The sequence below is a fragment of the Amaranthus tricolor genome, chromosome 14, assembly GCF_026212465.1.
Source record: "Amaranthus tricolor cultivar Red isolate AtriRed21 chromosome 14, ASM2621246v1, whole genome shotgun sequence".
Classification (NCBI taxonomy): Eukaryota; Viridiplantae; Streptophyta; class Magnoliopsida; order Caryophyllales; family Amaranthaceae; genus Amaranthus; species Amaranthus tricolor.
The window spans coordinates 21,610,103-21,623,800 of NC_080060.1; the positions used below are offsets into that span (position 1 = coordinate 21,610,103).

Sequence of the window (13,698 nt, forward strand, 5' to 3'; positions counted from 1 at the left end):
TCCACTTAGTAATAAGTGAATATATTATTATTTTTGGACAAATCTAACCTTTAAGTAAACCTTTAAGAAGATGAGATACCAAAGAAGCAATTGAATGAGATACCAAAGAAGAAGCAAGATAATGGAGTCTTGAGTTATGCGGAAGAGATGAGTTCAAATATTTCAAATGATGATTATGGAAACTGAAGCAAGGAAGTTGAAATGATTCAGAGACTGATTTTGGAAACTGACGAAGAGATATTCTAACGCGCTCAGTTAATTTTTAATGTAAAAATAACAATAGACCGGCCCATTAGTTGGACGTCTCTTTTAGAGCCTATCTTAACTAAGAAATGGTGTTTAAAAGACTATGCATTACATCATTTGTTTTTTTTAAAAAAACCACCGTGTACATGGAGTTCAGTTTCCATTTTTTTAATGTTTTTTTTTATTAATAGACCGTTTATATTTGACCGGTCTCACCGTGACCGGCTGATTAATGTTTTCGTCTTCATAAACCCAAAGCTGATCTTACTTTTTGTTTCTCCAAAATAAAACCTAAGCCTCAAAACGAAAACCCTCAAAATTCTCTGGAGATCAATGGCGGAAGCATTGTCTAGGCTAAAGAAATGTTTGAGAAGCGGGACAGAGGAGGTGAAGGGTAAAATGCTGTTACGGTTGGTGCACAGACAGCAAAATGGTCAAATATGTAGTGAATTCGAGATTTTGGATCTGGATAGTGGTGATTTGTGTAAAACCCCTTTTACACTTTTTGGGATTGGTGGAATTTGTTCAATATTGGCTGTGGAATCAATCATCTACCTTATTGTCGTGCCTTTATACGACAGTGAGGATACCAGTGGCGTTGACATTAACGACGCGCTTTATGTTCACGAGGGCATGTTCTCTTTAGATTTGAGCAAACCTGAGATTGGTTGGAAGACAACCCCATTTATCATTGAGAATGCCGAGGATCTGCCCAAGTGCGTTTCGTGTTGTGGCAAGATATACGTCTTTAGAAGTTCTCTTTGGTCTTGTTTCGGTGAGGTTTTCGATCCCCAAGTTAACCGCTGGAACTCGTTGATGGATCCACCTCCTGTTCATGGCAACTTCGAGGTAGCTTATCCCGTAATTTCTGATCCTTTGCGTGGTCGTGTCCTTCTTCATCTCTTCACAAGGAGATGCAAATATGACCGCCCTTCCGCCTCCCACTCCCCTCCTCTGTCCTGTATCTATGCTTATTATCCTAACAGCAGTAGCCGTGGCAATGATGGTGGCGGTGGCAATGAAGGTGGCCGTTGGGAGTGCCTTGATGACAATTTCAATGGAAAATGGCAAGCCCCTATGGTTTTTGTGGATGGGATAATTTATTTTTACTTCGAAGACTTTAAAAAAATGTTTAAAGCCTATGATCTAAGTAGCAAACAATGGTTGAAGGTTGTCTTGCCATCTGACTCAGACTTTGCATATGCTTCCAAGGCTGAATTCGATGATTTACATGATTTGGGAGATGGGGTGTTGTGTTTGACTACTTCCTGGTATAAATCTCAGAAATTTGATCCTTGTACAACTAAGGATCACACCTTGGTTTATGCTTTCAAATTCAAAGTGGAGCCCAGAAGAAGCCACCATCAGGTGCTACTTACTTCGCTTTCTTCCATATTCTCTCCGCTTCAAACCGTCAGCAGTATCCGTAATTACCTCGCTATCTAGGTAACAAACCTCACTCCTACAAATATTCCTTTCTTGTTTTTTTTTATTGTTACTCTATTCTACTTTGCTTTGGTTCATCATTCATCATTCATCATTCATGAGTTTTGGGGTCAATGAGCGTATTGCGGAAGCCTAGGTAAGTGAGAAATTTGAGAATGTGGAATAAAAGCAAGATAAGGGTTAGAAGGAAACGCAAAATGTAAATTATAATCCACTATATGAAGTGTGAGAGAAATACAAACACAAATACTAAAGATATAAAGATAGTGGATAAAATAAATTATTAGAGAAATGTGTGTATTGTACAAATTTTGTTGGATGCTCGTAAATGCAACACTAGCCTCTTGTTTATAGGAACATCAAGTTGGCAAGATACAACTTGGGAATGTCAGTTATAAGTGCTCTCAAGAGCGCCGACATTGTGAATATGAAAGAAGCTTCAAGCTTCCTCTTGTTAATGCTCATCACTTATGATCATGGGTATTCTAGAATAAATAAGCGAGTTTCATTACTTTGGTATGAGCTATTAATTTTCGGCCACACCCAACAATGGGAATTTACTCCAAATTAACACAAGATTTTGTAATCAGTGAGAGAGACATGGTTATTAAGTACCTACATTCTTAGTCTGGGCTCAACAATATGCATAAGGCACGCGCGTTTGCGCTTCTTTGTGCCTTGCGCTATTTGCGCTATTTTATAAGCTTTTTAGTCATAAGATGTGCCTCGCCTATGAAAAGCTCGCGTTTTCGCCTTGCACTTTTTAAAACTAAGCTTATATTTCATAGGAATTTGCACTTAAGAAATTCTACTTCCATGTTTTTTATAATATTTGTCAACCAAAGGCAAGCCTAGTTAGCTACTTCCTAGGAAGTCTAAATTCCAAGAGATTTTAGGTGCAGCCAAATGAGTTTGAAGTTGAAATGTTGAGTTACCACCTTTTTTTTTTAATTTGTTGTTTTATTGGCACAAGTACATGAAATCAATTTTTTCTATACGAGGGAACAAGGATTTAAAAGCTTAACTTGTAAACAAGTTTTTTTCAAGTTCAAAATTGACGTGTTTTTATTTCAGTTAATTTATACAATATGTGTGTAATCAATCAACTTATATAATAGAAGAAGCAAACTTTGAAGTTATAGGATTGTTTAGATAATTTATTAATAAGTGCTATTATTAAAATAAATATTTTAATACTACAAATCATAATAGGGTTGGATTTGTAAGAACTTCTGATTTACATCATTATCATGAAACAAAACCAAATATTGTGATCATTAAAAGGAAGTATATAGAAAATATTGATAAGGAGGCATTTTAAATTTTGTTAGACTAGAAGATATCAAGGAAAAAAGGTCTTGAAAATCTCAAAAGAAACCAAATAATCTTAGAAAATATATGACGCTATTAGTGGTCAAACTTGATGAGCTAAGAAGACCTTGATAGTAATGTGACGTGGAACCTCATTATAGTTATGGTTTTCTGCAACATCTTTGTACATTATCATTATTCTTGTACTTCAATGCCAATGAGTCTGGCATAGGCGTGATTTGGGGGTAGACGTACGCAACCATACCCTTGTAACAAATATGTTGTGTTCAGTTCACGCTTGATTGCAAACGTCTTTTGCAACTTCACATGAATAAGAATTGAAAATGATTGAATGAGTCATTTTAATTTTAATATAGTTCATTACAATCTAAAACACATTTGTGTCAACCAAATGAAGTCATTTTCTTACTTTAAGTTCACAACAAAATGTAGTGTTTGGATCATGGGGTGGGGATGTGTTTCATACTCACCTCTAACTCAGTCTGTAAGAATGATTATGCGGTATTTATATTTTCTATTTGAGGGATGAAAATTTGCAAGCATCAATCCTTTTGGGGGCACCTGCACCTTCCCCTCATGTTATCATTTTTATTCAATTATTTCTTCTTCTGTTGAACTTAGCTTTTATATACTCCTAAGTTTTCTTAACTATCGAAGTAGATATAAAGCTGTGCTGAAATTTCTCAAAGTTGCAAAAGACATTGGGCTTAAATTGGTATGGGCTACTCTAATATAAATTTAAGAAGTGGATCATGTCCCCACAAACTCGTATCACGTCTGCTCATGTCATTAATGACATCATCATCAGGTAAAAAATTAAACCCTAAAATCTCCTCTCCCTTCTTATTTTCCCACTCTTTCATTCTCAACCCAAAGACCGTTAACAATGTTAGTTCCAACTCAAATAGCCTTCTCCTGCCGCCGCCGGTAGCCCTCTCTCCTCTCCCAGCCTTGCTTCTTTCGCCGCCTGAATTTTCCGGCGACAAAGTCCACCGGCAAGGCGTCTTTGATTTTATGCTTAAGCCGCCGGCAGCCCCCTCTCCCAATTCTGACTCGTCGCATTCCCGGAGATAACTTCCACTACTATAGAGCCGCCGCCGCCGTCTTTGTTCTCCTTTCTCCTCATTTGTTCTTTTCTCACAAGCCCTAGTTCTTCCTTACCCTTGTATTTTTCGCCCCTCTCACTGGCAAATCGAATCCTTTTTCAGCCTTAGCCGATGTCTCGTCGCGCCCCCGTTACCACCATCCTCTCCGGCAACAACCTCGGTTTTCTCCTCCAATTTTTCTTTTTTTCCTCTTTTTTTTTCTTGAAAATACAGGCCACGCCCCCTTGCACCGCCGACAGCCTAGACCTCCTCCACTGCCGTCTCCACAACTTCCGCCACCAACCACTTCCCTTGGCTCACCGGAATCCGACCAGCCCTCACAGCCACATGCTTCCCTTCTTTTCTTTTTCTTTCTTCTTTTCTTTTTGCTATTGTTTTTCTAATGTTACCCTTTTTTTTCTTTATTTTCCTTTCCCAATTCTCTCTGTTCATTCCTTTGTTTTGCGGTAACAGTCTCTTACCCCTTTTGCTCACATTTTTCTTTTCCTTATCCATCCCATTTGGATACTCTTCTTTGCATTTTAAATCTACTAATCCTTCTTATTCTTTGAGATGTGTGTTCTTCTTGAATTTAAAATTCTGCACATCATCTTTTTCATTTCCTTCCTCGGTTGGTTTCATGGTATATAATTGCCATGAGTTCATCCTTCCTTCCTTCATGGAGGTAGAGCATTGAATATGCCTTGTGGCTACAATCGTGTCCCGAAAGTTCTGTTTCCTCTAATCGTTCATAAAAAAAACTCACAAATTCCTTTTTCCCATTTTTCATAAATCTCATTCATAGAGGTTGATTTGAATGAGTGAATGATTTTGCTGCTAACAGCCTTATTAGCATCTCTAAGGGTGGAATTTCAGTCCCAAAACCCCCAAAAAATGCATCAAGATCTGGCACTTTGGTATTTTCTGGACTTACGCCATCTTCGACGGTATTCCGGTCACCGAAATCGTAGCTAGAAATATATGATAAATTGAATGAACAAAGAAAGATTACAGCCCTAGAAATGGTAAAAGAAAGATAAATCAAGCACTTCGAGAAGCTTGAGGTCTCCTAAAATGAGTATAAACTCACCCACCAAATACTTAATAGTTTTCTTCATGATTATGACTCCCTAATCTCCTCTATTTATAATAAACTACTAACTTATCCCTCAAGTTACCACTAACATACTAATTACCTACATTACCCCTTCGTAAACCCATTATTCCTATTCTCCTCTATATATGATAAATCTTTGAGTTGTCTATGCTGTAATAATTAATGTACCTCCATCACTTTATTGACAATGCACTACATCAGTACGTATCTAGTGGTGAACTTATTGTTTGCCAGAGGAGGAGTAGAATTCAAATTAGCTCCTATTTTATATGAGAACCTAGCTTTTTTTCCCCAGAAGAGTGAGTTAGTTCGATTAAAAGCTTGCTTCATCATAAGTGGGTCAACATGTCATAAATGGGAATCCATATCAAATGCAAATGCTTTGTGGCTTGAAAGACCATTTGAAACAGATGAAATTAAAAAGACAATTTTTGAATCGAAAAAGGGTTCAGAAGGTAACAAATTCTCATGCACAAACTTGTTTTCTTTAAATTCTTTAAGAGTGCGTGGGAGTGGCCACAAAAAGACATTCTCTCGGTATTTGTAACTGATCGACCAAGACCCGTAACCACAACTAGATAGTAAACACACACTAATGGACAATAGTCTGCCCCATAACTACAAATGATTATTCCTTATTATTCAATATTCAATAGTTATCTCATTATTACAAGGCTGTCTCTTTATATAGCCTAAGCTTAACAAACACTAAAAAATAACAGATATCCTTACTAATAAAATAGAAAGACTAACTAATAGTAAAATGTCGATAATGCCCTTGGACCCTTTGACCCAATTCATCACATTACCGACTGTCTGAAGTTCCACCTTGCCGTCAAGGTGGATAAAAATAAGCTTGTCCTTTCAGAAATTAGTTAACTTGGGTAGGTTATAGAAAAATTCAGTCGGAATATAATTCATAAAAATTAGTGTGTGAACTTGAGAAATAAAGGGGTCAAAGCTATAAAAAATGAACATATTTAGAAATGGGCTGAAATTTTCAAAAATAAATTGGCTCAAACTGTTTCCCCTTTCATCTTTAATTTCTTCTTTTCCAAACACCTTCTATCTTTCTTTCTTTATTTTGCCATAAGGTAGTCTTACCAATGCTGTTCAACCTTCCCTTTGTCTTCTCCACTAATCTGGGTCCTCTTCTTGGTTTTACAAATTCTCTTCCTCATCTGTTATTTGATCCTCACATTTATCCAACTCTCTTACCTTTTTTCCCATATCATCAACCTTTACACTTTTTTCTTGGTCATCTTCTTTTTTTACTTCTTGGTATACAATTACCGTCAATTCATCCTTCCTTTCTTGATGGAGGATGAGGTGTGAAAATCCTTTGTGACTACATTCATGTTCCGATAATTCTACATCAAAATGTTCATCACAAATTTCACAAATGTCGTTTCCCCAATTTTCATAAATCTCATTCGTCGATGTTGGTTTGAATGCGTGGATGATACCGCATTGGATAACCCCCTTTAACATCTCTGCGGGGTGAAATTTCAGTCCCTAAACTCTCAAAAAAGGCCTCATTTCCAGTCATCGAATCGTACCACTTTGATACCATTGTAACACACTGGCTAAGAATTGTAACCAAAACTAGATAGTAAACACACATTAATGGGCAATTCGAGTTTGCCCCATAACTCCAAAGGATTATTCCTTATTATTCAATATTCAATAGCTATCTTATTATTACAAGGCTGGCTCTTTATATAGCCTAAGCCTAACAAACACAACAACTATCCTAACTAACAAAATTGAAAGAGCAACTAATAGTAAAATGTCGATAATGCCCTTGGACCCTTTGACCCAATTCATAACAGTATTCAATGAATTGTAAACCCTGTCACTGTATCAGTTCCTTTTGCAATTCAGACTTAATGCGAGCCAATGTTGTATCCCTATCGACCTCGCGTCCTAGCTGCCCCCAATAAATGAAAACTGAGCTGATTGCAGTACTTAATTCAAGGTAAGCAGCTTGTTAGTGCATCAACCACTTTGTTTTTGGGTCCAAGGTTGTAAACAATGGTTTCAGCTTCATAGCCCACTTCTGATACTCAACCCTCAATTTCCCTTTGCTCAAGTATGAATTTCAGACTTCTTTGATTGGTTTTGACCACAAATCGACGCCATTTTAAGTAATGTTTCCACCGTAGAACAACAAATACGATAGCCATTAACTCATTTTCATATATGGCTTTTTGTTGAGCTCTAGGCCCTAACAGTTGATTGAAAACCTTAACTACTTTTCATATATGGAATTTTGGAGTAAAATACCCCCTACCCCTTGACCTGAAGCATCGGTCCTAAAACACGCATCTGAGTTATGGCCACCTTGAGTGCCTCAAATGCGGCTATAGCAGCTGTAATCCATGCATAGTATACACATCTTTCTTTAGTTGGGCAGTCAAGTGTTGTGCCTTTTGAACATACCCAACGACGAAAATAGCCTGTCAAACCCAAAAAATGCACGGATCTCTTTAATGTTTTTGGGAACTGGCCTGTGTATAATGGCTAAAATTTTCTCAGGATCTACTTCCATGCTTGAGCTGAAATAATATGACCAAGATAAGCCACCCTTGTTACCCCAAAACTGCTTTTGCTGCCATTAAAAAACAAGGAGTGCTCTGGCAAGGTTTTAAGAACTAGACCTGTAACACCCCTAAATGTCCGACTCTCTAAACAAAACCAAAACCGCAAGGGAATGGAGGAAATTCGAGTGTTACATAAAAAAAATAAAATATAGAAAATAGAACAAAGAAAAGGAAAAGAAAGGGTAAAGTTTGATTGATTTAATTAAAGGGATTATATAAAAACTTCCAAACAAAATCGTGCGGAAATTCCGGTAGCATCTGCTTTGAAATTGGACGCACCAAAAGAAAATAAACGCGCACTAAAACATAATCAAGAAGAGGCATCAACAGCCTTGTAACAAAAAATCACGGCGGAATGATCATCGCCAAATCCTTTGTCGACATGCTAAGCATGGATTGTGATTCCCATGTAAACACTTGGATTTTCAAAAACATAACTAAACTTTACAAGTCATTCAAGCTAAAGTAACGAAATATGAAAGGTCGCACGAACTAAAGCTTTGCAGCACAATGAATTACATCAGAAAGAGGGCATGTGCCTCAAGCCAAAAACATAAACAATTTAAATGCAAAGAAACTACATGTACCGTCAAAAACAAATATAACATTGCACGCTTCAAGGTTCTCACTCATTCCCCCCGTATGTAATGCAAGGAATCTCCAAAACCTACAAGATCTATCTATGATATCCCTGCTGCTCAACGTAAGGTCATAGACCAACGTGTCATAGCAGGGCCATCAAAGATGAGCCGTCAACAAAGAAACAAACAGTACACGTCAGTAACTAACATGTTATATATATAACCAACAATCAATTTCAACAAAACAAGGTGAGAGAGATATTCCAATGTGTAAGTACCAACTCTAACTACTTCTCATTTCTATGTGCTTCTCAATGCCTTCACCATTTTCTATCTTTGGTTTCATATATTCTCTTATGTGACAAGAGGCCACCATACTGGACTTTGCAAGACCCACATGGTAACACCTCAGCCAAGGACAGTGACGGCCATGCCGGTGGCCAATGGCAAAGTATGACCATACCCCCGTACAACAACCATATATAGATGATCCATGCCTCCGGAAACTAAACCAACTGGGGTACCAATCCAGTGGGAGTCACAATAACAACCAACTTAATATCTCATCCATAAGGAACTCATTCCCACTCATAAAACATAATTCACAACTTATAAATAAGGGAATCATTCCCATTCCATCTCATATAGTCCAACATTCCACTCTTGCGACATCAAAACCCATTCTCTACCATCTCTACATACCAATCCACACTTGAACAACAACTTAATAATGTTTAACAACAATTCATAGTAGACATAATTTATATAATATTGTTATGCAAAGAAAACATATTCAAGATGCATGCGAGAGTTAGCTACTACGTGTACTTACCTGCAACTATAAGATAACAAGTCGCAACAATCACTTCGAAGGAGGTTCTTATGCCCCTCTTATGAACCGGGCACTTTTACACGTTTAAAGTAAGACTAGTAAGTCTACTTGACTTCCTTTAGGTGCTACTTGCTCTACTAAATACCCTACTTTGTTCCTTACAAGCCATAACTCATATGAATATACAATCTAATCATACACACAACATGTTTACTCACAAACAATGCCATAGATCAATCTAACTATAACATTAGTTTCCATTAAATTCTAAAACAAGGCATGTTCAAGAGGAAAAGATTCAATTTATACACTTTTGCAATAAAATAAGACTATTTGGCCTTAAATAGTATAATGTAGTGTATTACACTCAATTTCAATGCATAATGATAATGATTTTCAATCAAATTTGTTCTATTCCTCAAGGTTTGAGGTGACAACGCATAAGAACAAAGCATTTAGTAGGCTAGACATCTCATAACCATAATAAGAAATTAGTTTGGCAACAATTTAATACTAACCACAACAATTAAGCATCAACCATGTATGCATGATTGACAATGACAACACTTAATCATCGCTAGTGACACATGATTCAATAATTCTTTATTAGTAATTTTATACAATAATTCTTTATTAGTACTTTTTATCACCACAAAACCAACAACAATACTCACATTCACCACCATTATTAATCAAAAAATAACACTTATCAAAAGCGAAAATAAATTTGTCCCAATATCACAAAATAACCAAAATACATAAAAGTAATACATACTACCTTCAAATAAACAATGCATACTCATACAATGGCCATACACTCTTCCTCATACAGGAACAACCGCTCTTATCGAGGAGCATACTTCATAAGGGAAGATTTTACCAAAGATCAATCAACAAGTAACCTTAGAAAAACAAGAATAGATAATTTCATCAAAGATCAATCAACAAGCTTAGAAAAACAAGAATATACGAGAAAAGGGGATAATCGACAGATTTAAGTTAATTCCTTGGAAGAAAATGCCAATCACATTGATTAATCGAAAGGCATATCATAATTGACATTCTCACAAGATTTAAAGAAAGGACTCTCAATAAGAAAGTAGAATGTGCAACACAGAGGCATAAATAACTCAAATTGGATTAATTTGTTATAGAAGTCTAGGATGAAATCTTCACAATCAGCTTGTTCTAGCCACAAATTTTAGAACAAAAAATCTCCTCCTTGGATTACTTAATGAGGCTGGTGTCAGTCAATATAGCAGTCAAGTAACTGTTTAAAAATGAAAGAAGGCCAAGCAGAAATGGTGGAAAGAATGAGAGGAAAATCAGATGTGTTTGGAGACTAAAAAAAAAATTGATTGCCACCACGTCAATAACGGTACACTTGGCAGATGGTATTGAGATCAAATAATAATTTTGTTTACTTTCATGTCTCAATTCAATCATTCAAAATTTCTTACGATTTTCAATCCAATCCTTTTGCAAAGAAGATGATAAAGCTCTTCAAAAAATAAAGACTAAATGGATTCCAAGGAGAGCAAGGAGCGAATTTAGGAGGGAGGATGTCTATTAGATAGACAAATTTTATCCTATATGGACAACACCCAAGGGATGCAATATTAGTAATTGGGTAAACAAAACGAAATACAGAGGAAGATTTCTATAATGAAGAGCAAGATTTGATGGAATATTTTTTGGAACAATTAGGAGAGTAAGCGATGGTGTTAGACAGAAAAATAGCATTCAAAGGCATTAAGGAAGTTGTTTGAAGGGCCATTGGATAAGTCGATCGAGGCTAGAGCAAAGCTAACTCTAGTTTAAAGGGTATCCATCCCCATTCTTACTCAAATCGCATCTCATCACTTCATTCGTTTTTCATTTTCATATCACAATAACCCCCTATTTTCTCTTCTTCATTGCCTAACTCTGACTCAGGTTCAAACATTAATGAAGAGGTTGTTCCTTAGTGTGATGTTAGTACAAGGACTCAAGGAAATTTTGGACCTTAAGCATTGATGATTTTTTGTCATAAAAGAATACAGGTTCAAGGGCATCTCCTAACCACCCATACTCCAAGACCCAAGTATATTCAATTGCTTTTTTAATGTTTGTAGCAAGTTAGGAGTTGTTATCAAAATAGAAAATACTTATGAACACAATAAGAGGCAAAGGGGAGAACTAAAAAATTAGCATCTTTAATTAATCCCGCACGAGCAGAAAAAGAGGGAGGTACTAATCATGCTAAATGAAGATCATAGCTTGAGAAGCTTGGGTGGGTACAAGAAAATGAAGAAATAAAAATCTTCATTGGAAAACATGTTGTGCAAGTCAATTGGGAAGAGAGACAAAAGATTAGGTTTGTTTTCTATGTCAAATTATGGGACACTAGAGTAGCACAAATGGATATAGAGACCAAAAAATTATAATAGTTGCTTCCATGTCACTCGAAAAGTTACAATTTTCAATCCAATTCGTGCAACTTTTAAGTTGATAAAGCTTAATCTGGAACGGAATGGATTCAGAGGAAAAGGATTAAACAAAATAAGCAAATTCAAGGGGTGGAGAATGTATGGGGATTTGACAAATTTTCACCAAAATGTGAAAAGGACACGGAGCTTCACTCAATTGTGGAAAGAAATGAAAATCCAACAAGAGATTATATAGGTACAATGAAAAGGAAGATTATATGGAAAGCCTTTTTTGGAACAATTACGGGAGGAAGCAAAGATGGAGGACCTAGAAAAACAACAGTATTTGGTTGAAGGTCCAAAGATACTAATGCTCGAGCAAAAGAAACTATGATTAACAAGGAGTTTGATCCCATTCTTACATAAATTCCCAATTAAAACTTCACTCATCTTTTTTTGATGGTACAATCCCGGACTCTTATACTTCCCTTGTCCCAAATTGTTAGCTCCACTTTCCTTATTAGGATGTTCCAACTTATTAGCTATATTCCCTTTTTTAAGTATGGACCCCACCTTCCACCTACCACTAACCCACATTATCGACCACTTATTTCATCTTTTTCTTTCTCTCTCTTTTTCTTAACCATGTGATTTTACTACCACTAACAAAAAAAAACATTATTCTTAATAACGTTAATAATCTCAAATGTAGCTATAAAATTGGGAAGGAGGAAGTATCTTTATCACTACATAACTTTTAACACAAGTTTAAACACTAATGAGGTGATTGTTCTTTGTGTGATGTTAGTGTAGGATTGTAAAGCAAATTATGAACCTTGAGTGTTCACAGGAATTCAAGAAGATGGAACAAGAACAAAACAATATTTATTAACCACAACCATAAGAATCAAGATTGTTTTCCTAGAAAGTTGAGAGTTGTATCGGAGGAAGATGCAAGTTTATCGTGATCGGAAGATGCTAATGAACACAATTGAAGGAACAAATGTTCTTAGAGAACTCAAAATTTAGCATCTTCAATTAATTAATTATAGAAAAAATTACGTTGATAATCCACCATTTTCTTGATTTTCTAACAACAATCTCACATATTTATTAACCATAAATAATCCGAACTTTGAGCGCGTTTACTCATAACATAACTAGCATTATTGGTGACTTGTTATACTAGGTTAATTACCTAAATTAAAAAGAAAAGTGAAATAAACCTTAAAAGGTAACTTAAATAAAATTAGCCCTCCCTAAAACCCAGCTCCACATATCCCCAAACCCTAAACCCTAAAACCACCCTACCACAACCACTACCCCAAATAAACCTTAAACCCTAAACACCATTTAAATCAATAGCCTCACTTCAACCATCACTCTAGTCGCGCACCTTATCCACGACATTGGATTGTTGTTAAGTGTTTGACGAAGGTTGGGGAGGGAGTGCCGTTGGGGCTGGGATAGGGAGGGGGGCTCTTCGGAATTGGGGGAATGGCTGGAGAAAGTTTCCTTCGCTGGTAAGAGGGAGAAGGGTTGTGGACGGTGCAGGGAGAGGGGGAAGGGGATTGCGCTGATGTTGAAATAAGGGGAGGGGTGAGGTTGTTCTTTTTCCTCTTTTTTAAAATTTTGTTTTACTTTTTTTGGGCGAAATGACTAGTTTGGATTATTCATTATCAATCAATTAATCAAGATGTAGGACTATTGTAAGGAAATCAAGAAAAAGGTTGGATCATTATGGTTAATGTTTCCTTAATTATGAAGATGTCACAAAAGAGGGTCTCAATCATACTTAATGATAATCATATGGAGATGTCACAAAAGTGGGTCTCAATCATACTCTCTTTATTTGCTCATATCGTTCTAATATGCACAAAATTTTAACCTTTCTTCATTTTTCTTTACTACCCATTTTTTTTCTGTCATTAGCTTTATTACCCACAAAACTTCACAAAATGGAAAAAAAAAATGGGATCCATAACACACTACCTACCTTTTTTGTTTTACAAACGCAAAAGATTAAGGGTGTGAATGGATGGAAGGGA

The 13,698-nt window shown here is 36.3% G+C and overlaps 1 protein-coding gene across 2 annotated transcripts in view; it reads left to right on the forward strand.

Annotated features, from left to right (window-relative positions):
* The first annotated feature begins 387 nt into the window (after positions 1-387).
* The window catches only part of LOC130799148 (uncharacterized), a 29,323-nt gene continuing 16,012 nt past the window's right edge, over positions 388-13,698 (forward strand). The window contains exon 1 of one of the 2 annotated variants that reach the window (XM_057662236.1): positions 388-1,692. In XM_057662236.1, coding sequence (XP_057518219.1) covers positions 580-1,692 — 1,113 coding nt within the window. In that variant the 5' untranslated portion in view covers positions 388-579. The remainder of the gene's footprint in view (positions 1,693-13,698) is intronic. The other variant, XM_057662237.1, reaches the window with a different exon arrangement.